The following is a 22,412-nucleotide window of genomic DNA, read 5'->3' on the forward strand; positions in this document are numbered from 1 at the left end:
TCAAGGCACCGGAAAGGCTCGCTGATCAGTGGCACAAGTTTCAGAGGTGCCTTCTGTTTATTCTGTGATTTTTCCCACCCTTTGACAAGTGTCACATGTCTGCACAAACCTCTCAACATCCTTAAAACACCCTGACCAATAAAATTCTCTTAACAGCAGTGCCTTTGTTTCCTTCATGCCGTAATGACTGGACTCACCGCTTCCGCGATACAGCTTTGGGAAATTTGTTCGTTATTTTTGTGGCGCCCACTAGCTGGCCGTAGTGCACGCCTTTAGAGTCTTTGTACTGCCTATAGATTATTCCTGTGCGCTCCTTCAGAAAAATGTTCATTCTTGGCAATCCTTCAGTGACTTGCCACTTCAAATTTTTGAGAATGTTATCGCTTGCTTGTTTAGCAGCTAAGTCATCTCGGTGCATCCTCATAAGCTAAGGGAATCCCTCCGATTGGGGAGGCAACAGAGAGGTTTCAAATTCTTCACTGCACTCCTGTGTGGCGCAGAAGGCCTCGCATTCTGGAAAGGCGCCTCCGCGGCATCTACGTCTAGACTTCCCTCGCAGAGTGCATGCTCTTCACCTTCACCCGAATGATCTAAATGGGCTGCGTTTTCTCGGGCTTTAGAACGCGTAAGCGCGTGCACGGAGCTGTCCCCGTAGCTAAAGCCTCTTTTATTTAGTTGGTCTTCTGAGCGGTTAGAAAGTAGGTAAAGGCACTGCTTTGTCAAAGAACGAACCCCGCCGCCTCTCTATGCAGTACTCCAAACGGGCCCTCAATTTTGACGCGTACGACAGGCAGGCAAACTGTCTTCCTGTGCCACCTTTCTGACCCACGCGCACTCGCCAGTGAAATCCTGTGGTGAAACGAGCGCGGGGTGCACCACATCCATCGTGGCGGCGGAGTCGCGCAGAACATAACGTTTCCCCTTTTACGGTCATTTCACGCGTCTGCGGCGCGAACAAGCGCATGTTTTCCTCCTCTAGGGGGGTGAGCGAAAAAACAACCTTTTCCTTTCAACAGCTGCTCGCGATGTGCATGCCCAGGTTCGTTACAGCGAAAACAAACTGCAGGTTTCCTCGCCTCAAATATTTTAGCATGGTACTTCTCCCTTCTTTCTTTGTCAACATCTTTTCTCAAGGCTCCGCCAATTTCGCAGTTCCCATCTTTTGTCCCTTTCTCTCTCCGCGTGGGGGATACTCAGCTCTCGTTCCGCGATGGATGCTTCATGAAATCTTTGTGAGGTTTTGCGACTGGCCTCATGCTTTCTCTCTCTGCGTCGCGCCTGACCTTATACTCTTCTATGAGTTCGGCGGCGCATTCCAAGCTTTTCTTTTCGGGCCTGTCTTGCTCCCACGGCCGCGTTTGCTCATTCAGACAATTGTCAAATTCTTCTAAACAGATCTCATCGTCGACCTTTTCACGCTCATCACAGACCTCGGTGGCCTTCAGCCATTCGACAAGATTTACATTGAGTTTGTGAGAAAATCTGGAAAAAGATAAGAAGGCCGTTTCCCTGCATTTTTGAACAGCCGACAAAAATCTTTGGATGAGAGGCGACACTTCTTTAACAAAGTTGCTTTCACTTTATCGTAATCGTCTGCCTCCTCTTTGGTAAGCCAAGCAAGCACGTCGGCCGCCTCGCATGGCAGAACTGTCAAGAGGTGCTGGGGCCAGGTGGAACGAAGAATTTTTTTTTTTTGCTTATGCGCTAGAAGTTTACAAGGAAGAGCCCGATATCCTCAGCCATTGTGAAAGCTGAAATGAGTCTTTAAGTTTATGCGGCTTGCATTCCCTGTCCGCTTTCGCCATTTCTGCCCATGCTTCCGCTAGCCGCACCTCCAATTGCTTATAGTCTCTATCTCCTTTTCCCATTTCCTCTTTCTTTCCTCCATTTCTTCTTTTCTTTCTCGTTCCTCATTTTCTTTCTGCGCTTTGCGATTCACCTCCTCTCAGCATTCTACAATATCCAGGTCTTCGTAAACGTGCTTTCGATCGCGCGGATTATCTGCTGCATTTTTTTCGATTTCCCATAATCGATCCCCGATTCCTCACATATCAAAATTAGCTCCATTATCGGCAGCTTTCTCCAGTCCGTGAATGCCCTATCTGTGACCACAAGTCTCTCAGAAGTACGTTGGTGAAAAGCTAGGTTCAAAATCGAACAGACTTCTACAACCAACTTACCTTAGCAGGAAGAAAGCCTTTCGTTAAGCATGGCAAAACTAAATAAGAGAAGGCAACCCACTCAGCAAATCGAAGCAAGGACACCACGCAGACAATCTCAAAGCTGCAATCCAATTGTCGTGACCCAGGTTGCGTGTTGTAGGCCCGATTGATTTGTCGGGGCAGACACAAGGACGAGCCAGCTGAAAACGGAGTTGAAACGAGATGTAAAACTTTATATACAGTATTTACATGGTAGCGTTTGTTAGACGGAGACTGACTAGAGGAGCAGACTCCGTTTTGTGATGCATGAAACACACTTGTCGCGAGTTTATATTGGGTGGATTCCCTATGTTCCTTAAATGAGGGACAGGTCAGCTCACGAGTAAGTGTCTTCCTTCACCTCACTCTCCCGCATTCTCACACACTCGCACCTACACTGTTCGAACTCGTTGACACGCCTATCTTACTAGTCCTGGCTTGAGGGTGAGGAGGTGGTCGTCCAGGCAGCGTAGATGGCGTCAGTCGGTTGTCGCCGCGCGCGCTTACACATGGGCTCATTAGTCCCGACTTGGGCGGACGGCACTGAAAGAGGCAACCCAGCCGAAAGCTTTCCCCTTGGCTCACTACGGGACGAAAGGGAAGAATGCACGCCAGCTCTCTGTAGCGGCGAGCGATACTTGAAGCGACCGTAAATTGGTCGTTTCCTACCTTTGTCCGGTTGCCGACTTGTTGGCAGGACCCAACACGGTAATTGCCGCCGGGTGACAAACGTAGGCTGGCCCGTGTCAGGTGCACTCAAAGGCGTCTCACCGTCGCCGATGTTGGGCGCTCACAGCAGGACGATTCTCAGCTCTTGCTTGGGTGGTCCGAGCCGTCTGCAGCCAGTCTAGATAAGTTTACGCCGTTCTTCAGATAAGACGCGGAGGTCTCCGCAGGTCGTCCGATCGCAATAGCTGCCTCTTTCTGAAGGAAGAAAAGAAATAGAGAAAAAAGAAAGCTACGTTTGCATTCTTGCAGCCGCAGTGGCTGCTATACTGCAAAAGACAAGAATGTCTGCTATCACCGCTGTTCATGATTTATATGAAGAATATGGAAAAGAGTCAGCAAAAAAGCAACCTTGTTTTTGATCTCTCCTATAAGCTAGGTGGAACTAAGGTAGAACAAACGCTTCTAGGAATAATGTACGCGGACGACATTGTTCAATTATCAATCGCCATGAAGGTTTGGTTTGGTTTGTGGGGTTTAACGTCCCAAAGCGACTCAGGCTATGAGAGACGCCGTAGTGGAGGACTCCGGAAATTTCGACCACCTGGGGTTCTTTAACGTGCACTGACATCGCACACCACACGGGCGCCTTGCTTTTCGCCTCCATCGAAAAGTTGCCGCCGAGACCGGGATTCGATCCCGCGTCCTTGGGAACAGTAGTCGAGCGCTGTAACCACTACGCCACCACGGCGGGGCAAATCGCCATGAAGATTTGCAAGCATTGATTAATATATGTGAATATGAAGGAGATGCAGTCGACTTTACCTTCAGCGCACTGATGTCGGGTCTGATGGTATTCAACTAATTCAGTGATAAAAAGCTAACAATACAAGGGAGCGAGATACCATGTCCGGCAGAATATCAATATCTTACGATATGGATAAACGAAAGGTAAGTGGGAGTCGAACCCACGTGGGTTCGACTCCCACCATCGGTGCGTTGTTTTTCCTTCCGCTTTGCCTTTAATGCTCTTTATTCCAATAATCAACACAAGACAACATTCCTGTAAATGTCAACAGTATGAATAATAATTAAAAAAAATGTTCGCCTTGCACTTCGAGACTGTCGCTCCTCTAAATGCTTGATTAACGAGCCCCTCATTTGCCTTTCAATTGTCTGCTTAATATATTGTTACGCCCTTAGCGTCGCGACGGAGACGTTCTAGTCGGTTCAGTACGCTAGGTACACACGGCTAGCGGGAACGACACAAGTGCCACCAGACAAAGGTCGAACGGGCGCGCACACTTCTTCCTCTTCCTTCTTTCTTCCTCCGTGCTCTGTTTGAGAACAAGTCCGTAACACTTCCCCCGTCGCAGGCGAAGCCCTCCGGGCGAGTCAATCGTCAGCACGAGGATGACAGGGTTTCAGACGCGCGACGTGGGCAAGCTCAGTTCGTGAAGAACGTCGGCCACTTTTTGTAAGGCGCGCAATCCGATAGGTGAGGTCACTAATTGCCTCGGGGATAACATAGGGACCGATATAATGCGCGAGCAGTTTCTGACTTAAGCCACGCTTCCTTAGTGGACGCCAAAGCCAGACCATATCTCCAGGGAGGTAGGTGACGTGGCGATGGTGGTCGTCGTAGCGGGATTTCGGGCGCTTTTGTGATGCGAGAGTTCTCAGGCGGGCTATCCGGCGGGCTTCTTCAGCCCGGCACAGGATCTCAGCAATCTCAGGTTCGTCATCTGTGGAGAACGGGAGGATGGTGTCGAGGATGTGTCGAGGAGACCGGGCATAGAGGAGAAAGAATGGACTGTAACTTGTTGTTTCCTGTTGGGTGGTGTTGTATGCGTATGTTATAAATGGTAGCACAGTGTCCCAGTCCTTGTGGTCGGCGGCGACGTACATTGAAAGCATGTTGGTGAGAGTCCGGTTGGTTCGCTCGGTCAACCCATTTGTTTGCGGATGATACGGGGTAGAATGTCGGAAATGCGTTTGGCACAAACGAAGGAGTTCTTCGACAATATCAGCGGTGAACTGACGCCCTCGGTCGCTGATCAACACTCGGGGAGGCCCATGGCGCAGTATAACAAAGTGCAGCAGGAAGAGGGAGACTTGGTGTGCAGCAGCCGATGGAAGGGCTGCCGTCTCACAGTAACGAGTGTGGTAATCAGCGCAGATGACGATGCAGCGGTTGCAAGAATGAGACTTGGGAAAAGGTACCAAGAGGTCTACCCCGACTTTCTCAAAAGGGGATCTTGGAGGCGTCACCGGATGAAGAAGACCAGGAAGAGTGCCGGCGGGGCGTTTGTGACTCGCACGTTGAGCACAGCTAGCCACATACTTCTCAGTGGTTTCACGCATCCGGGGTCAGTAGAAACGTTCTTGGATGCAAAAGAGCGTCCGCGCAGATCCCAGGTGTCCCGAAGTGGGGTCGTCGTGCATAACGCGCAAAACAGAGGAGCGTAGGCTGACGGGCCCCACCAGAAGGTAGCGGAGACAAGTGGGAGAATAGTCCTTTTTGTACAAAAGACCCCTCCGTATACAATAGGGAGTGGAAGCTGTAGGGTCCCTTGCAGCGGTAAAGAATGGTTGGAGATTCTCATCTTTCCTCTGCTCAGTACGGAATGTGCGGGTATCGGGGAATGGAGGTAAAACCGCAGCGATGTAATGATCAAAATTGTCGGCGTCACATTCCGTTGTGGGAAGCGGTAAACGTGAGAGACAGTCCGCGTCAGCGTGCCGGCGTCCACTCTTGTACGAAACTGTATAATCAAACTCTTGTAAACGAATTGCCCACCGTGCAAGACGGCCGGATGGGTCACGGAGGTTTAGCAGCCAGCACAGGGAATGATGATCAGTGACCACTGTGAAGGGCCGCCCGTATAGATAACAGCGAAATTGCTGAATGGCGAAAACTACCGCGAGGCATTCTTGCTCAGTGATTGTGTAATTTCGTTCAGGTTTGCTTAAGGAACGACTGGCGTAAGCAATAACATGTTCCTTGTCGCCGTAGGGCTCAATCAGCACAGCACCAATGCCAACACCACTGGCGTCCGTCTGCAGTTCCGTTGGAGCAGAAGGGTTGAAATGCCGGAGAATCGGATGTGACGTAAGTAAAAACTTGAGCTGGCAAAAAGAAGAGTCACACTCTGATGTCCACTCGAAGGGAGCGTCTTTGTGGAGAAGGCACGTAAGCGGGTTAGCAATGTCAGCAAAACGGGGAATGAAGCGGCGGAAATATGAGCACAGTCCTAGGAAACTTCGGAGTTCCTTCACGTTCTGAGGTGTTGGAAACGATGCAACGGCCGCAGTCTTTTGAGGGTCAGGTCTGACGCCTTCACGATCGACGAGGTGTCCTAGTACCAAAATCTGGCGCTCACCGAAGCGACACTTCTTCGAATTAAGTACTAGACCGGCGTTGTTGAAGCAGTCAAGCACGAGAGCGAGGCGTTCGTTGTGCTCTTCGAATGTCCGGCCAAAAATGACGACATCGTCGAGGTAGCACCTACATATTTGCCATTTTAGTCCCCGTAGGATAGAGTCCATAAATCTCTCGAAAGTTGCAGGAGCATTGCAGAGTCCGAAAGGCATTACATTAAATTCAAACAGGCCGTCGGGTGTGATAAATGCCGTTTTTTCCTTGTCGTCAGGGTGCATAGGGATCTGCCAATATCCCGATCGCAGATCGACGGATGAAAAATATGATGCCGAGAACAGACAATCTATGGCGTCATCGATCCGCGGAAGGGGATACACATCCTTCTTTGTTGCGGCATTCAGACGGCGATAGTCGACGCAAAAGCGAAATGTACCATCTTTCTTCTTCACCAGAATTACAGGGGCGGCCCAGGGACTGCATGACTCTTGAATAACACCCTTTTCCAGCATATCCCGAACCTGCTCACTGATGACCTGGCGTTCTGTTGGTGACACTCTGTACGGCTTCTGTCGAATTGGGTGTGAGTAGCCTGTGTGAATGCGATGCCGGGTACGTGACACGGGAATGCACCGTGAGCCGCTAGGATCGGAAAAATCAAATATGGAAGAATACTTGACCAGTAAGGCCTCCAAAGCGTCACGCTGGTCCCTGGTTAGAGAGCGGCTGATCATCCGACGCAGTTGTGAGTCAGGGGCTGGAGCGGCAGCACTTTCACCAGGTGCATCAGTAACCAAAGCCACCGACGGGGCGTCGTCTTGGCACATGTCGCAATCTACATATTCATAGGCAAAACTACTGGTTGCGAAGAACAATTAATGGCCCACAGCCGTGAGCAGCCCTTGACCACCGACAGTAGGCAATGAGGAACCAGAATGTATTTCTTTGCACAGTTAGAATGAAGCAGTGCCACTGTAGCGTCGAAGGTGTCGGAAGCACGGCTGGGGCACAAAACTGGGACGCACACCATAGACAAGGCTGGCACATTGGTATCCTCTGTTACACAGAACACATCTTCACGGACATGCGGCTTCTCTAAGAGTCCAGAAGGAAGGGAACCATCAACGCAGAGTTCCCCAGAGCGGCAGTCGACCGTAGCGCCACACATTCTCAAAAAGTCAATACCTAGAATTATGTCATGCGTGCATCGCGAAAGCACTGCAAACTCCGCTGCGAATACCGTTCCACCCAGGGACACCGAAGCACTACACATTCCCAGGGGACACAACACCTCACCACCCGCGCCATGAAAATTCACATTTCTGTACAAAAACAAACATAACTTTGCGTCCTAACCGCTTCTTAAACGATAAACTCATTATTGAAATGGTTGCCCCAAGATCCACTAAAGCCATTGTCGCCACACCATCCACAAGCACATAGACCGTGTTCTTTAACATAACAACAGATGGAGGAATTTCTTCAGGCAGCGCACAGTCTCCAGCGGCCTGACCTCCAGCAGCCGCGCTGACTAGTTTTCCGGCAAAGGCGATGCCGACCTCCTTCGTGGCCGTGGTGACGGAAAGCGGCGCGCAGAAGAGGCAGGTGAGGTGGTGGTGAGACACTTCGTTCGGAAGCAGGAGACTTGTTGCGCGGTCCATTGGTCTGGGGATATTCATACGAAGATGGGGGCCATTGCCAATTAGAGTCGTAGAAACGGTTACGTGGCGGAGCATTTTGGACGGGCCGATCGTAACGGGTGAGTGGGCGGCTGCGGCAGTATCGAGCTATGTGCCCCTCAATGCCGCAGCGTCGGCACACGGGGGCTGTGCGATGAAAAACTTGTTCCCTGGAGGGCTCCGAGGAGACAGGGTGCATTGGGTAGCGAAACTCATCTTCAGGTCTTCGGGTTGGACGCTAGAAATAGCGAGCAGGTGGTGGTTGAGGATGGTACTCATAGTGCTGATCATAGGGCGACAAGAAGTTAGTCGGGCGCGAGTCGTAGCGAGGCGGGTGACCAGGGCTATCGAACCTTGGCGTCGGGCTGTTGGAGTAAGCGTCCGCCTGTGCCGTATTGATAGAATTCACAACGGGCATCGACGGGAGCAAGGAGGGAGGCCCTCGAGAGCCGACAACGTCAGAGGGCAAAGATGATGGAGACCGTACAGGAGGCTCAAACCGCTGCAGTTCCTCACGAACTATTTGCCGGATTGTCGACGACAAGTCCATGAAGTTGTCTTCAATGCTCGCCGCCGATGGAACGTTGGCGAGCCGCCCAAATTTTGGCGTTATGCGACGAGTCTTCAATGTCTCGAATGTGCGAACATGCCGAATGACATCACAGACGGCGTTCAGGTCACCTTTGGCAATTAAAAAATTATAAACATCATCTGCGATGCCCTTCAGAAGATGTCCTACTTTATCTTCCTCGGTCATATTAGCGCTTGCAGTTTTACATAGCTTCAGGACCTCCTCTATGTAAGCTGTGCATGTTTCCCCAGGTAGCTGAGCTCTGTGCGTAAGCGTGTGTTCAGCTCGCTTCCTTCGTGCAAGACAGTCACCGAAGCACTGCCGCAATTCAGTAACAAAACGGTCCCAGGTGATAAGAGAGTCTTCGTGGTTTTCGAACCAAACAAGAGCGGTATGGGTTAGGAAGAAAACCACGTTTGCGAGCTTAGCGGCGGCGTCCCATCGATTGTAGCGGCTCACCCGTTGGTAGTGGGTCAACCACTCGTCAACGTCCTCGCCTGCCGCTCCCGCGAAAGTCCGGGGCTCCCGATAGTGATGCGAAGAACTGTTCGCTGCACCCGCAGGTCGATCTTCAGCCTGGATCACCGCGTCACCACGGGCTGCTTGCGGGTCATTGGCCGATTGCATGGCGCTGGTTTGCGGTTCGAGGCCCGCAAGGCGACGACTCCGGCGAGGCTCCAGTTGTGTCGGTGTTGTCTGTAGCGCCAGGGATCGTTACCCAGCTTCTCCACCACAATGTTCTGCCCTTAGCGTCGCGACGGAGACGTTTTAGTCGGTTCAGTACGCTAGGTACACACGGCTAGCGGGAACGACACGAGTGCCACCAGACAAAGGTCGAACGGGCGCGCACACTTCTTCCTCTTCCTTCTTTCTTCCTCCGTGCTCTGTTTGAGAACAAGTCCGTAACACTATATATATATAGTGCGAAGCAGCAAATTTCTCTTGATAAAGATAAATATTGTTACGCCCTTAGCGTCGCGACCGGGAAGTTCTAGTCGGTTCAGTACGCTAGGCACACACGGCCAGCGAGTACGACGCAGGTGCCACAAGACAAAGGTCGAACAGGCGCGCACACTTCTTCTTCCTCTTCCTTCTTTCTTCCTCCGTGCTCTGTTTGAGAACAAGTCCGTAACACTTCCTCCGTCGCAGGCGAACCCTCCGGGCGAGTCAATCGTCAGCACGAGGATGACAGGGTTCAGACGCGCGACGTGGGCAAGCTCAGTTCGAAAAGAACGTCGGCAACTTTTGGTAAGGCGCGCAATCCAATAGGTGAGGTCACTAATTGCCTCAAGGATAACATAGGGACCGATATAGTGCGCGAGCAATTTCTGACTTAAGCCACGCTTCCTTAGTGGACGCCAAAGCCAGACCATTTTTTTTTCTTTAGTCGATATTTATTGCCTCAGGGCATCAGTAGGTTATGAGATGAAAGATGAATAAATGATTAAATGAATGGAAAAAGGTTGGCTGATTTTATGAAGCCCAGAAGTGAGCGATGATGAGGTCCCTGCGTCCAAGTGACGTATGAGGCAGGCTTGGTTGCTGAAAGGCCAGCTATTCTCAGGTGCCGGATTCGTGTTGGCTTGAGTGCTGGGCAGTCCAACAGCAAGTGGTGGATGTCGGCCTCGACATCTTCGTTGTTACAGATCGGGCATCCTGGGCGAGGATATAAGTGTTGGAAGTATGACCACGTCCTAGTTACAGCCGGTGTAAGGGCAACACCGACCCGGATCCTCCTAAGCGCAACCTCCTCTGCACGGGTGAGACCGCGGGGAAGGGATATCGCACACGAAGGAATAAGTGCACGTGTGCGGCGCCGGAGGTGCTCCTTTCTTGACAAAAGGAGGGTAGCGTTGTCGACTTCGAGAAGCCGTGTGATTGATGCGTCTTGGTTCACAAGGCGGGTTGCAAAATCAGCTTGACTTTGGGAAGGCAGCAGATCCCGTGGGACCCACTCAATGCGTATTGATTGTGGGATGCGCGCCGCAAGCTGGTGGATGTCCTGGCAGATTTTAGGGCAGCGGCTGACACGTCGGAGCAGACGTACTGCTTGAAGTACGACGGGAGGTAGGTAGGTAGGTGACGTGGCGATGGTGGTCGTCGTAGCGGGATTTCAAGCGCTTTTTTGAGGCGAGAGTTCTCAGGCAGGCTATCCGGCGGGTTTCTTCAGCCCGGCCGAGGATCTCAGCAATCCTAGGATCGTCGTCTGTGGAGAACGGGAGGATGGTGTCGAGGATGTGTCGAGGAGACCGGGCATAGAGGAGAAAGAATGGACTGTAACTTGTTGTTTCCTGTTGGGTGGTGTTGTATGCGTATGTTATAAATGGTAGCACAGTGTCCCAGTCCTTGTGGTCGGCGGCGACGTACATTGAAAGCATGTTGGTGAGAGTCCGGTTGGTTCGCTCGGTCAACCCATTTGTTTGCGGATGATACGGGGTAGAATGTCGGAAATGCGTTTGGCACAAACGAAGGAGTTCTTCGACAATATCAGCGGTGAACTGACGCCCTCGGTCGCTGATCAACACTCGGGGAGGCCCATGGCGCAGTATAACAAAGTGCAGCAGGAAGAGGGAGACTTGGTGTGCAGTAGCCGATGGAAGGGCTGCCGTCTCACAGTAACGAGTGTGGTAATCAGTGCAGATGACGATGCAGCGGTTGCAAGAATGAGACTTGGGAAAAGGTCCCAAGAGGTCTACCCCGACTTTCTCAAAAGGGGATCTTGGAGGCGTCACCGGATGAAGAAGACCAGGAAGAGTGCCGGCGGGGCGTTTGTGACTCGCACGTTGAGCACAGCTAGCCACATACTTCTCAGTGGTTTCACGCATCCGGGGTCAGTAGAAACGTTCTTGGATGCGATAGAGCGTCCGCGCAGATCCCAGGTGTCCCGAAGTGGGGTCGTCGTGCATACGCGCAAAACAGAGGAGCGTAGGCTGACGGGCCCCACCAGAAGGTAGCGGAGACAAGTGGGAGAATAGTCCTTTTTGTACAAAAGACCCCTCCGTATACAATAGGGAGTGGAATCTGTAGGGTCCCTTGCAGCGGTAAAGAATGGTTGGAGATTCTCATCTTTCCTCTGCTCAGTGCGGAATGTGCGGGTATCGGGGAATGGAGGTAAAACCGGAGCGATGTATAGATCAAAATTGTCGGCGTCACATTCCGTTGTGGGAAGCGGTAAACGTGAGAGACAGTCCGCGTCAGCGTGCCGGCGTCCACTCTTGTACGAAACTGTATAATCAAACTCTTGTAAACGAATTGCCCACCGTGCAAGACGGCCAGATGGGTCACGGAGGTTTATCAGCCAGCACAGGGAATGATGATCAGTGACCACTGTGAAGGGCCGCCCGTATAGATAACAGCGAAATTGCTGAATGGCGAAAACTACCGCGAGGCATTCTTGCTCAGTGATTGTGTAATTTCGTTCAGGTTTGCTTAAGGAACGACTGGCGTAAGCAATAACATGTTCCTTGTCGCCGTAGGGCTCAATCAGCACAGCACCAATGCCAACACCACTGGCGTCCGTCTGCAGTTCCGTTGGAGCAGAAGGGTTGAAATGCCGGAGAATCGGATGTGACGTAAGTAAAAACTTGAGCTGGCAAAAAGAAGAGTCACACTCTGATGTCCACTCGAAGGGAGCGTCTTTGTGGAGAAGGCACGTAAGCGGGTTAGCAATGTCAGCAAAACGGGGAATGAAGCGGCGGAAATATGAGCACAGTCCTAGGAAACTTCGGAGTTCCTTCACGTTCTGAGGTGTTGGAAACGATGCAACGGCCGCAGTCTTTTGAGGGTCAGGTCTGACGCCTTCACGATCGACGAGGTGTCCTAGTACCAAAATCTGGCGCTCACCGAAGCGACACTTCTTCGAATTAAGTACTAGACCGGCGTTGTTGAAGCAGTCAAGCACGAGAGCGAGGCGTTCGTTGTGCTCTTCGAATGTCCGGCCAAAAATGACGACATCGTCGAGGTAGCACCTACATATTTGCCATTTTAGTCCCCGTAGGATAGAGTCCATAAATCTCTCGAAAGTTGCAGGAGCATTGCAGAGTCCGAAAGGCATTACATTAAATTCAAACAGGCCATCGGGTGTGATAAATGCCGTTTTTTCCTTGTCGTCAGGGTGCATAGGGATCTGCCAATATCCCGATCGCAGATCGACGGATGAAAAATATGATGCCGAGAACAGACAATCTATGGCGTCATCGATCCGCGGAAGGGGATACACATCCTTCTTTGTTGCGGCATTCAGACGGCGATAGTCGACGCAAAAGCGAAATGTACCATCTTTCTTCTTCACCAGAATTACAGGGGCGGCCCAGGGACTGCATGACTCTTGAATAACACCCTTTTCCAGCATATCCCGAACCTGCTCACTGATGACCTGGCGTTCTGTTGGTGACACTCTGTACGGCTTCTGTCGAATTGGGTGTGAGTAGCCTGTGTGAATGCGATGCCGGGTACGTGACACGGGAATGCACCGTGAGCCGCGAGGATCGGAAAAATCAAATATGGAAGAATACTTGACCAGTAAGGCCTCCAAAGCGTCACGCTGGTCCCTGGTTAGAGAGCGGCTGATCATCCGATGTAGTTGAGAGTCAGGGGCTGGAGCGGCAGCACTTTCGCCAGGTGCATCAGTAACCAAAGCCACCGACGGGGCGTCGTCTTGGCTACAGGTCGCAATCTTCATATTCACAGGCAAAACTACTGGTTGCGAAGAACAATTAATGGCCCACAGCCGTGAGCAGCCCTTGACCACCGACAGTAGGCAATGAGGAACCAGAATGTATTTCTTTGCACAGTTAGAATGAAGCAGTGCCACTGTAGCGTCGAAGGTGTCGGAAGCATGGCTGGGGCACAAAACTGGGACGCACACCATAGACAAGGCTGGCACATTGGTATCCTCTGTTACACAGAACACATCTTCACGGACATGCGGCTTCTCTAAGAGTCCAGAAGGAAGGGAACCATCAACGCAGAGTTCCCCAGAGCGGCAGTCGACCGTAGCGCCACACATTCTCAAAAAGTCAATACCTAGAATTATGTCATGCGTGCATCGCGAAAGCACTGCAAACTCCGCTGCGAATACCGTTCCACCCAGGGACACCGAAGCACTACACATTCCCAGGGGACACAACACCTCACCACCCGCGCCATGAAAATTCACATTTCTGTACAAAAACAAACATAACTTTGCGTCCTAACCGCTTCTTAAACGATAAACTCATTATTGAAATGGTTGCCCCAAGATCCACTAAAGCCATTGTCGCCACACCATCCACAAGCACATAGACCGTGTTCTTTAACATAACAACAGATGGAGGAATTTCTTCAGGCAGCGCACAGTCTCCAGCGGCCTGACCTCCAGCAGCCGCGCTGACTAGTTTTCCGGCAAAGGCGATGCCGACCTCCTTCGTGGCCGTGGTGACGGAAAGCGGCGCGCAGAAGAGGCAGGTGGTGGTGAGACACTTCGTTCGGAAGCAGGAGACTTGTTGCGCGGTCCATTGGTCTGGGGATATTCATACGAAGATGGGGGCCATTGCCAATTAGAGTCGTAGAAACGGTTACGTGGCGGAGCATTTTGGACGGGCCGATCGTAACGGGTGAGTGGGCGGCTGCGGCAGTATCGAGCTATGTGCCCCTCAATGCCGCAGCGTCGGCACACGGGGGCTGTGCGATGAAAAACTTGTTCCCTGGAGGGCTCCGAGGAGACAGGGTGCATTGGGTAGCGAAACTCATCTTCAGGTCTTCGGGTTGGACGCTGGAAATAGCGAGCAGGTGGTGGTTGAGGATGGTACTCATAGTGCTGATCATAGGGCGACAAGAAGTTAGTCGGGCGCGAGTCGTAGCGAGGCGGGTGACCAGGGCTATCGAACCTTGGCGTCGGGCTGTTGGAGTAAGCGTCCGCCTGTGCCGTATTGATAGAATTCACAACGGGCATCGACGGGAGCAAGGAGGGAGGCCCTCGAGAGCCGACAACGTCAGAGGGCAAAGATGATGGAGACCGTACAGGAGGCTCAAACCGCTGCAGTTCCTCACGAACTATTTGCCGGATTGTCGACGACAAGTCCATGAAGTTGTCTTCAATGCTCGCCGCCGATGGAACGTTGGCGAGCCGCCCAAATTTTGGCGTTATGCGACGAGTCTTCAATGTCTCGAATGTGCGAACATGCCGAATGACATCACAGACGGCGTTCAGGTCACCTTTGGCAATTAAAAAATTATAAACATCATCTGCGATGCCCTTCAGAAGATGTCCTACTTTATCTTCCTCGGTCATATTAGCGCTTGCAGTTTTGCATAGCTTCAGGACCTCCTCTATGTAAGTTGTGCATGTTTCCCCAGGTAGCTGAGCTCTGTGCGTAAGCGTGTGTTCAGCTCGCTTCCTTCGTGCAAGACAGTCACCGAAGCACTGCCGCAATTCAGTAACAAAACGGTCCCAGGTGATAAGAGAGTCTTCGTGGTTTTCGAACCAAACAAGAGCGGTATGGGTTAGGAAGAAAACCACGTTTGCGAGCTTAGCGGCGGCGTCCCATCGATTGTAGCGGCTCACCCGTTGGTAGTGGGTCAACCACTCGTCAACGTCCTCGCCTGCCGCTCCCGCGAAAGTCCGGGGCTCCCGATAGTGATGCGAAGAACTGTTCGCTGCACCCGCAGGTCGATCTTCAGCCTGGATCACCGCGTCACCACGGGCTGCTTGCGGGTCATTGGCCGATTGCATGGCGCTGGTTTGCGGTTCGAGGCCCGCAAGGCGACGACTCCGGCGAGGCTCCAGTTGTGTCGGTGTTGTCTGTAGCGCCAGGGATCGTTACCCAGCTTCTCCACCACAATGTTCTGCCCTTAGCGTCGCGACGGAGACGTTTTAGTCGGTTCAGTACGCTAGGTACACACGGCTAGCGGGAACGACACGAGTGCCACCAGACAAAGGTCGAACGGGCGCGCACACTTCTTCCTCTTCCTTCTTTCTTCCTCCGTGCTCTGTTTGAGAACAATTCCGTAACACTATATATATATAGTGCGAAGCAGCAAATTTCTCTTGATAAAGATAAATATTGTTACGCCCTTAGCGTCGCGACCGGGAAGTTCTAGTCGGTTCAGTACGCTAGGTACACACGGCCAGCGAGTACGACGCAGGTGCCACAAGACAAAGGTCGAACGGGCGCGCACACTTCTTCTTCCTCTTCCTTCTTTCTTCCTCCGTGCTCTGTTTGAGAACAAGTCCGTAACACTTCCTCCGTCGCAGGCGAACCCTCCGGGCGAGTCAATCGTCAGCACGAGGATGACAGGGTTCAGACGCGCGACGTGGGCAAGCTCAGTTCGAAAAGAACGTCGGCAACTTTTGGTAAGGCGCGCAATCCAATAGGTGAGGTCACTAATTGCCTCAAGGATAACATAGGGACCGATATAGTGCGCGAGCAATTTCTGACTTAAGCCACGCTTCCTTAGTGGACGCCAAAGCCAGACCAATTTTTTTTTCTTTAGTCGATATTTATTGCCTCAGGGCATCAGTAGGTTATGAGATGAAAGATGAATAAATGATTAAATGAATGGAAAAAGGTTGGCTGATTTTATGAAGCCCAGAAGTGAGCGATGATGAGGTCCCTGCGTCCAAGTGACGTATGAGGCAGGATTGGTTGCTGAAAGGCCAGCTATTCTCAGGTGCCAGATTCGTGTTGGCTTGAGTGCTGGGCAGTCCCACAGCAAGTGGTGGATGTCGGCCTCGACATCTTCGTTGTTACAGATCGGGCATCCTGGGCGAGGATATAAGTGTTGGAAGTATGACCACGTCCTAGTTACAGCTGGTGTAAGGGCAACACCGACCCGGATCCTCCTAAGCGCAACCTCCTCTGCACGGGTGAGACCGCGGGGAAGGGATATCGCACACGAAGGAATAAGTGCACGTGTGCGGCGCCGAAGGTGCTCCTTTCTTGACAAAAGGAGGGTAGCGTTGTCGACTTCGAGAAGCCGTGTGATTGATGCGTCTTGGTTCACAAGGCGGGTTGCAAAATCAGCTTGACTTTGGGAAGGCAGCAGATCCCGTGGGACCCACTCAATGCGTATTGATTGTGGGATGCGCGCCGCAAGCTGGTGGATGTCCTGGCAAATTTTAGGGCAGCGGCTGACACGTCGGAGCAGACGTACTGCTTGAAGTACGACGGGAGGTAGGTAGGTAGGTGACGTGGCGATGGTGGTCGTCGTAGCGGGATTTCAAGCGCTTTTTTGAGGCGAGAGTTCTCAGGCAGGCTATCCGGCGGGTTTCTTCAGCCCGGCCGAGGATCTCAGCAATCCTAGGATCGTCGTCTGTGGAGAACGGGAGGATGGTGTCGAGGATGTGTCGAGGAGACCGGGCATAGAGGAGAAAGAATGGACTGTAACTTGTTGTTTCCTGTTGGGCGGTATTGTATGCGTATGTTATAAGTGGTAGCACAGAGTCCCAGTCTTTGTGGTCGGCGGCGACGTACATTGAAAGCATGTTGGTGATTGTCCGGTTGGTTCGCTCGGTCAACCCATTTGTTTGCGGATGATACGGTGTAGAATGTCGGAAATGCATTTGGCACAAACGAAGGAGTTCTTCGACAACATCAGCGGTGAACTGACGCCCTCGGTCGCTGATCAACACTCGGGGAGGACCATGGCGCAGTATAACAAATTGCAGCAGGAGGAGGGAGACTTAGTGTTCAGTAGCCGATGGAAGGGCTGCCGTCTCACAGTAACGAGTGTGGTAATCAGTGCAGACGACGATCCAGCGGTTGCAAGAATTAGACTTGGGAAATGGTCCCAAGAGGTCTGCCCCGACTTTCTCGAAAGGGGATCTTGGAGGCGTCACCGGATGAAGGAGACCAGGAAGAGTGCCGGCGAGGCGTTTGTGACTCGCACACTGAGCACAGCTAGCCACATACGTCTCAGTGGTTTCACGCATCCAGGGCCAGTAGAAACATTCTTGGATGCGATAGAGCGTCCGCGCAGATACCAGGTGTCTCGAAGTGGGGTCGTCGTGCATAACGCGCAATACAGAGGAGCGTAGGCTGACGGGCACCACCAGAAGCTAGCGGATACCAGTGGGAGAATAGTCCTTCTTGTACAAAAGACCACTCCGTATACAACAGGGACTGGAAGCTGTAGGGTCCCCTGCAGCGGTAAAGAATGGTTGGAGATTCTAATCTTTCCTCTGCTCAGTGCGGAACGTACGGGTATTGGGGAATGGAGGTAAAACCGCAGAGATATAATGATTAAAATTGTCGGCGTCACATTTCGTTGTGGGAAGCGGTAAACGTGAGAGACAGTCTGCGTCAGCGTGCCGGCGTCCACTCTTGTACGAAACTGTGTAATCAAACTCTTGTAAACGGATTCCCCACCATGCAAGACGGCCAGATGGGTCACGGAGGTTTATCAGCCAGCACAGGGAATGATGATCAGTGACCATTGTGAAGGGCCGCCCGTATAGATAACAGCGAAACCGCTGAACGGCGAAAACTACCGCGAGGCATTCCTGCTCAGTGATTGTGTAATTGCGTTCAGGTTTGCTTAAGGGACGACTGGCGTAAGCAAAAACATGTTCCTAGTCGCCGTAACGCTGAATCAGCACAGCACCAATGCCAACACCACTGGCGTTCGTGTGCAGTTCCGCTGGAGCAGAAGGGTTGAAATGCCGGAGAATTGATGTGATGTTAGTAAAAACTTGAGCTGGCAAAAAGAAGAGTCACACTCTGATGTCCACTCGAAGGGAGCGTCTTTGTGGAAGGCACGTAAGCGGGTTAGCAATGTCTGCAAAACGGGGAATGAAGCGGCGGAAATATGAGCACAGTAATAGGAAACTTCGGAGTTCCTTCACGTTCTGAGGAGTTGGAAACGATGCAACGGCCGTGGTCTTTTGATGGTCAGGTGTGACGCCTTCACGATCGACGAGGTGTCCTAGTACCAAAATCTGACGCTCACCGAAGCGACACTTCTTCGAATTAAGTACTAGACCGGCGTTTTTGAAGCAGTCCAGCACGAGAGCGAGGCGTTCATTGTGCTCATTGAATGTCCGGCCAAAAATGACATCATCGAGGTAGCACATACATATTTGCCATTTTAGTCCCCGTAGGATAGCGTCCATAAATCTCTTGAAAGTTGCAGGAGCATTGCGGAGTGCGGAGGGCATTACATTAAATTCAAACAGGCCATCGGGTGTGATAAAAGCCGTTTTTTCCTTGTCGTCAGGGTGCATAGGGATCTGCCAATATCCCGATCGTAGATCGAAGGATGACAAATATGCCGAGAACAGACAATCTATGGCGTCATCGATCCGGGGAAGGGGATACACATCCTTCTTTGTTGCAGCATTCAGACGGCGATAGTCGACGCAAAAGCGCCATGTACAGTCTTTCTTTTTCACCAGAATTACAGGGGCGGCCCAGGGACTACATGACTCTTGAATACCACGCTTTTCCAGCATATCCCGAACCTGCTCACTGATGACCTGGCGTTCTGTTGGTGACACTCTGTACGTCTTCTGTCGAATTCGGTGTGAGTAGCCTGTGTCAATGCGATACCGGGTACGTGTCACGGGAATGCACCGTGAACCGCTAGGCTCCGAAAAATCAAAGATGGAAGAATACTTGACCAGTAAGGCCTCCAAAGCGTCACGCTGGTCCCTGGTTAGAGAGCGGCTGATCATCCGACGCAGTTGTGAGTCAGGGGCTGGAGCGGCAGCACTTTCACCAGGTGCATCAGTAACCAAAGCCACCGACGGGGCGTCGTCTTGGCACATGTCGCAATCTACATATTCATAGGCAAAACTACTGGTTGCGAAGAACAATTAATGACCCACAGCCGTGAGCAGCCCTTGACTACCGACAGTAGGCAATGAGGAACCAGAATGTATTTCTTTTCACAGTTAGAATGAAGCGGTGCTACTGTAGCGTCGAAGGTGTCGGAAGCACGGCTGGGGCACAAAACTGGGACGCACACCATAGACAGCGCTGGCACATTGGTATCCTCTGTTACGCAGAACACATCCTCACGCACGTGTGGCTTCTCTAAGAATCCAGAAAGAAGGGAACCATCGACGCAGAGTTCCCCAGAGCGGCAGTCGACCGTAGCGCCACACATTCTCAAAATGTCAATACCTGTAATTATGTCATGAGTGCATCGCGAAAGCACTGCAAACTCCGCTGCGAATACTGTTCCACCCAGGGACACCGAAGCACTACACATTCCCAGGGGACACAACACCTCACCACCCGCGCCATGAAAATTCACATTTCTGACCCAAACAAACATAACTTTGCGTCCTAACCGCTTCTTAAACGATAAACTCATTATTGAAATGGTTGCCCCGGTGTCCACTAAAGCCATTGTCGCCACACCATCCACAAGCACATAGACCGTGTTCTTTAACATAATAACAGATGGTGGAATTTCTTCAGGCAGCGCACAGTCTCCAGCGACCTGACCTCCAGCTGCCGCGCTCACTAGTTTTCCGGCAAAGGCGATGCCGACCGCCGCCGTGGCCGTGGTGACGGAAAGCGGCGCGCAGAAGAGGCAGGTGGTGGTGAGACACTTCGGTCGGAAGCAGGAGAGTGTCTGCGCGGTCCATTGGTCTGGGGATATTCATACGAAGATGTGGGCCATTGACAATTAGACTCGAAGAAACGTTTACGTGGCGGAGCATTTTGGACGAGCAGATCGTAACGGGTGAGTGGGCGGCTGCGGCAGTATCGAGCTATGTGCCCTTCAATGCCGCAGCGTCTGCACACGGGGGTTGTGCGACGAAAACCTTGTTCCCTGGAGGGTTTCGAGGAGACAGGGTGCTTTGGGTAGCCAAACTCATCTTCAGGTCTTCGGGTTGGACGCCGGAAATAGCGAGCAGGTGGTGGTTGAGGATAGTACTCATAGTGCTGATCATAGTGCGACAAGAAGTTAGTCGGGCGCATGTCGTAGCGAGGCGGGTGACCAGGGCTATCGAACCTTGACGTCGGGCTGTTTGAGCAAGCGTCTGCGTGTGTCGTATTGATAGAATTCACAACGGGCATCGAAGGGAGCAAGGAGGGAGGTCCTCGAGAGCCGACAACGTCCGAGGGCAAAGATGATGGAGACCGTACAGGAGGCTCAAACCGCTGCAGTTCCTCACGAAATATTTGCCGGATTGTCGACGACAAGTCCATGAAGTTGTCTTCAATGCTCGCCGCCGATGGAACGTTGGCGAGCCGCCCAAATTTTGGCGTTATGCGACGAGTCTTCAATGTATCGAATGTGCGAACATGCCGAACTACATCACAGACGGCATTAAGATCACCTTTGGCAATTAGAAAATTATAAACATCATCTGCGATGCCCTTCAGAAGATGTCCTACTTTATCTTCCTCGGTCATATTAGCGCTTGCTGTTTTGCGTAGCTTCAGGACCTCCTCTATGTAAGTTGTACATGTTTCCCCAGGTAGCTGAGCTCTGTGCGTAAGCGTGGGTTCAGCTCGCTCCCTTCGTGCAAGGCAGTCGCCGAAGCACTGGCGCAATTCCGTAACAAAACGGTCCCAGGTGGTGAGAGAGTCTTCGTGGTTTTCGAACCAAACTAGAGCGGTATGTGTTAGGAAGAAAACCACGTTTGCGAGCTTAGCGGCGGCGTCCCATCAATTGTAGCAGCTCACCCGTTGGTAGTGGGTCAACCACTCGTCAACGTCCTCGCCTGCCGCTCCCGCGAAAGTCCTAGGCTTCCGATAGTGATGCGAGGAACTGTTCTTCAGCCTGGATCACCACGTCACCACTTGCTGCTTGCGGGTCATTGGCCGATTGCATGGCGCTGGCTTGCGGTTCGAGGCCCTCAAGGCGACGACTCCGGCGAGGCTCCAGTTGTATCGGTGCTGTGTGTAGCGCCAGGGATGGTTACCCGGCTTCTCCATCACAATGTTACGCCCTTAGCGTCGAGACCGAGACGTTCTGGTCGGTTCAGTACGCTAGGTACACACGGCCTGCTGGAACGATACAGGTGCCACAAGAAAAAGGTCGAAGGGGCGCGTACACTTCTTATTCCTCTTCCTTCTTTCTTCCTCCGTGCTCTGTTTGAGAACAAGTCAGTAACAATATAATAAGAGTAACTCGAATCAGTTCTGGGGTAGTCGATTAAATATACAGTCGGCTACTCCAAAACCGGTTCTAGTTACGGTGTTTACGTTTCTCCGTATCTAGCAAACATTAATTTTCGCTCTCCGAATATTTTTTTAAAACTTAACACGTCAGCGTTACCTTTCAAAACATGGCTTCTTGCAAAAGGGACTTTGTGCCATAGTCGGTGTACTGTCGTCTATGCCAGCAGCTGTAAATTCTAGGTGATTACTTTGTGTATTGTCGTGATGCGGTCTTGTTTTTTAGCTTCTTCAAAGGAGTCTCAAAAAGGAAATTGTTTATTTATTTATTTAGTTTATTTATTTGAAATACCCTAAAGGCCCAATAGGGCATTACATAGGGGGGGGGGATGTGGAAGCAAACCAGGGTAGAACAAAAACAGGATAACAGATGATGTTATGGTGGTATGTGAGGGAAGCATATAACTAGTCATAGTAATCTTTATACAAAACTAGGAAAAATAGTTGGGAAAGCAACATTTCAACGTAATGAGAGAGCTTTAAAGATAAAACAATGTGCAGCGATTTCAGCAAAAGGGAAAAACATGCACATCGCGGATGACAGACGCTACAAAGCTGACCATGAATACTGAAACTAAAACCAGAAAAAAGATAATAAATGAAACATTTGAAATCTCACCTACTCAGAAACACAGATGGCACCGAAAGAATCAAGGAAAGGAAACTCTATACAGGGAACGACAAAACCGCGCAAATTGACTACGATGCGTCTCAAGAAGCTAGCAATGCTGCTTGAAACTCAGATAAATTAGTCAAAAGAGCGATATTTGACGCCAACTGATTCCATTCAATTATTGCTAA

The 22,412-nt window shown here is 51.5% G+C and overlaps 1 protein-coding gene across 1 annotated transcript; it reads right to left on the reverse strand.

The window, feature by feature from the left end:
* Nucleotides 1-1,193: 1,193 nt before the first annotated feature.
* Nucleotides 1,194-17,488, reverse strand: LOC146183600 (uncharacterized). Its single transcript, XM_084608381.1, has 4 exons — nucleotides 17,388-17,488; nucleotides 16,077-16,089; nucleotides 14,493-15,103; nucleotides 1,194-1,482 (listed from the first exon to the last, which is right to left on the reverse strand). Exons 1-4 carry the CDS (start codon nucleotides 17,486-17,488, stop codon nucleotides 1,194-1,196), a joined length of 1,014 nt encoding a protein of 337 aa, XP_084464507.1.
* Between the last annotated feature and the right edge of the window lie 4,924 nt (nucleotides 17,489-22,412).

This window comes from Amblyomma maculatum, chromosome 7 (assembly GCF_055883805.1).
Source record: "Amblyomma maculatum isolate TAMU_Amacu chromosome 7, ASM5588380v1, whole genome shotgun sequence".
NCBI lineage: Eukaryota > Metazoa > Arthropoda > Arachnida > Ixodida > Ixodidae > Amblyomma > Amblyomma maculatum.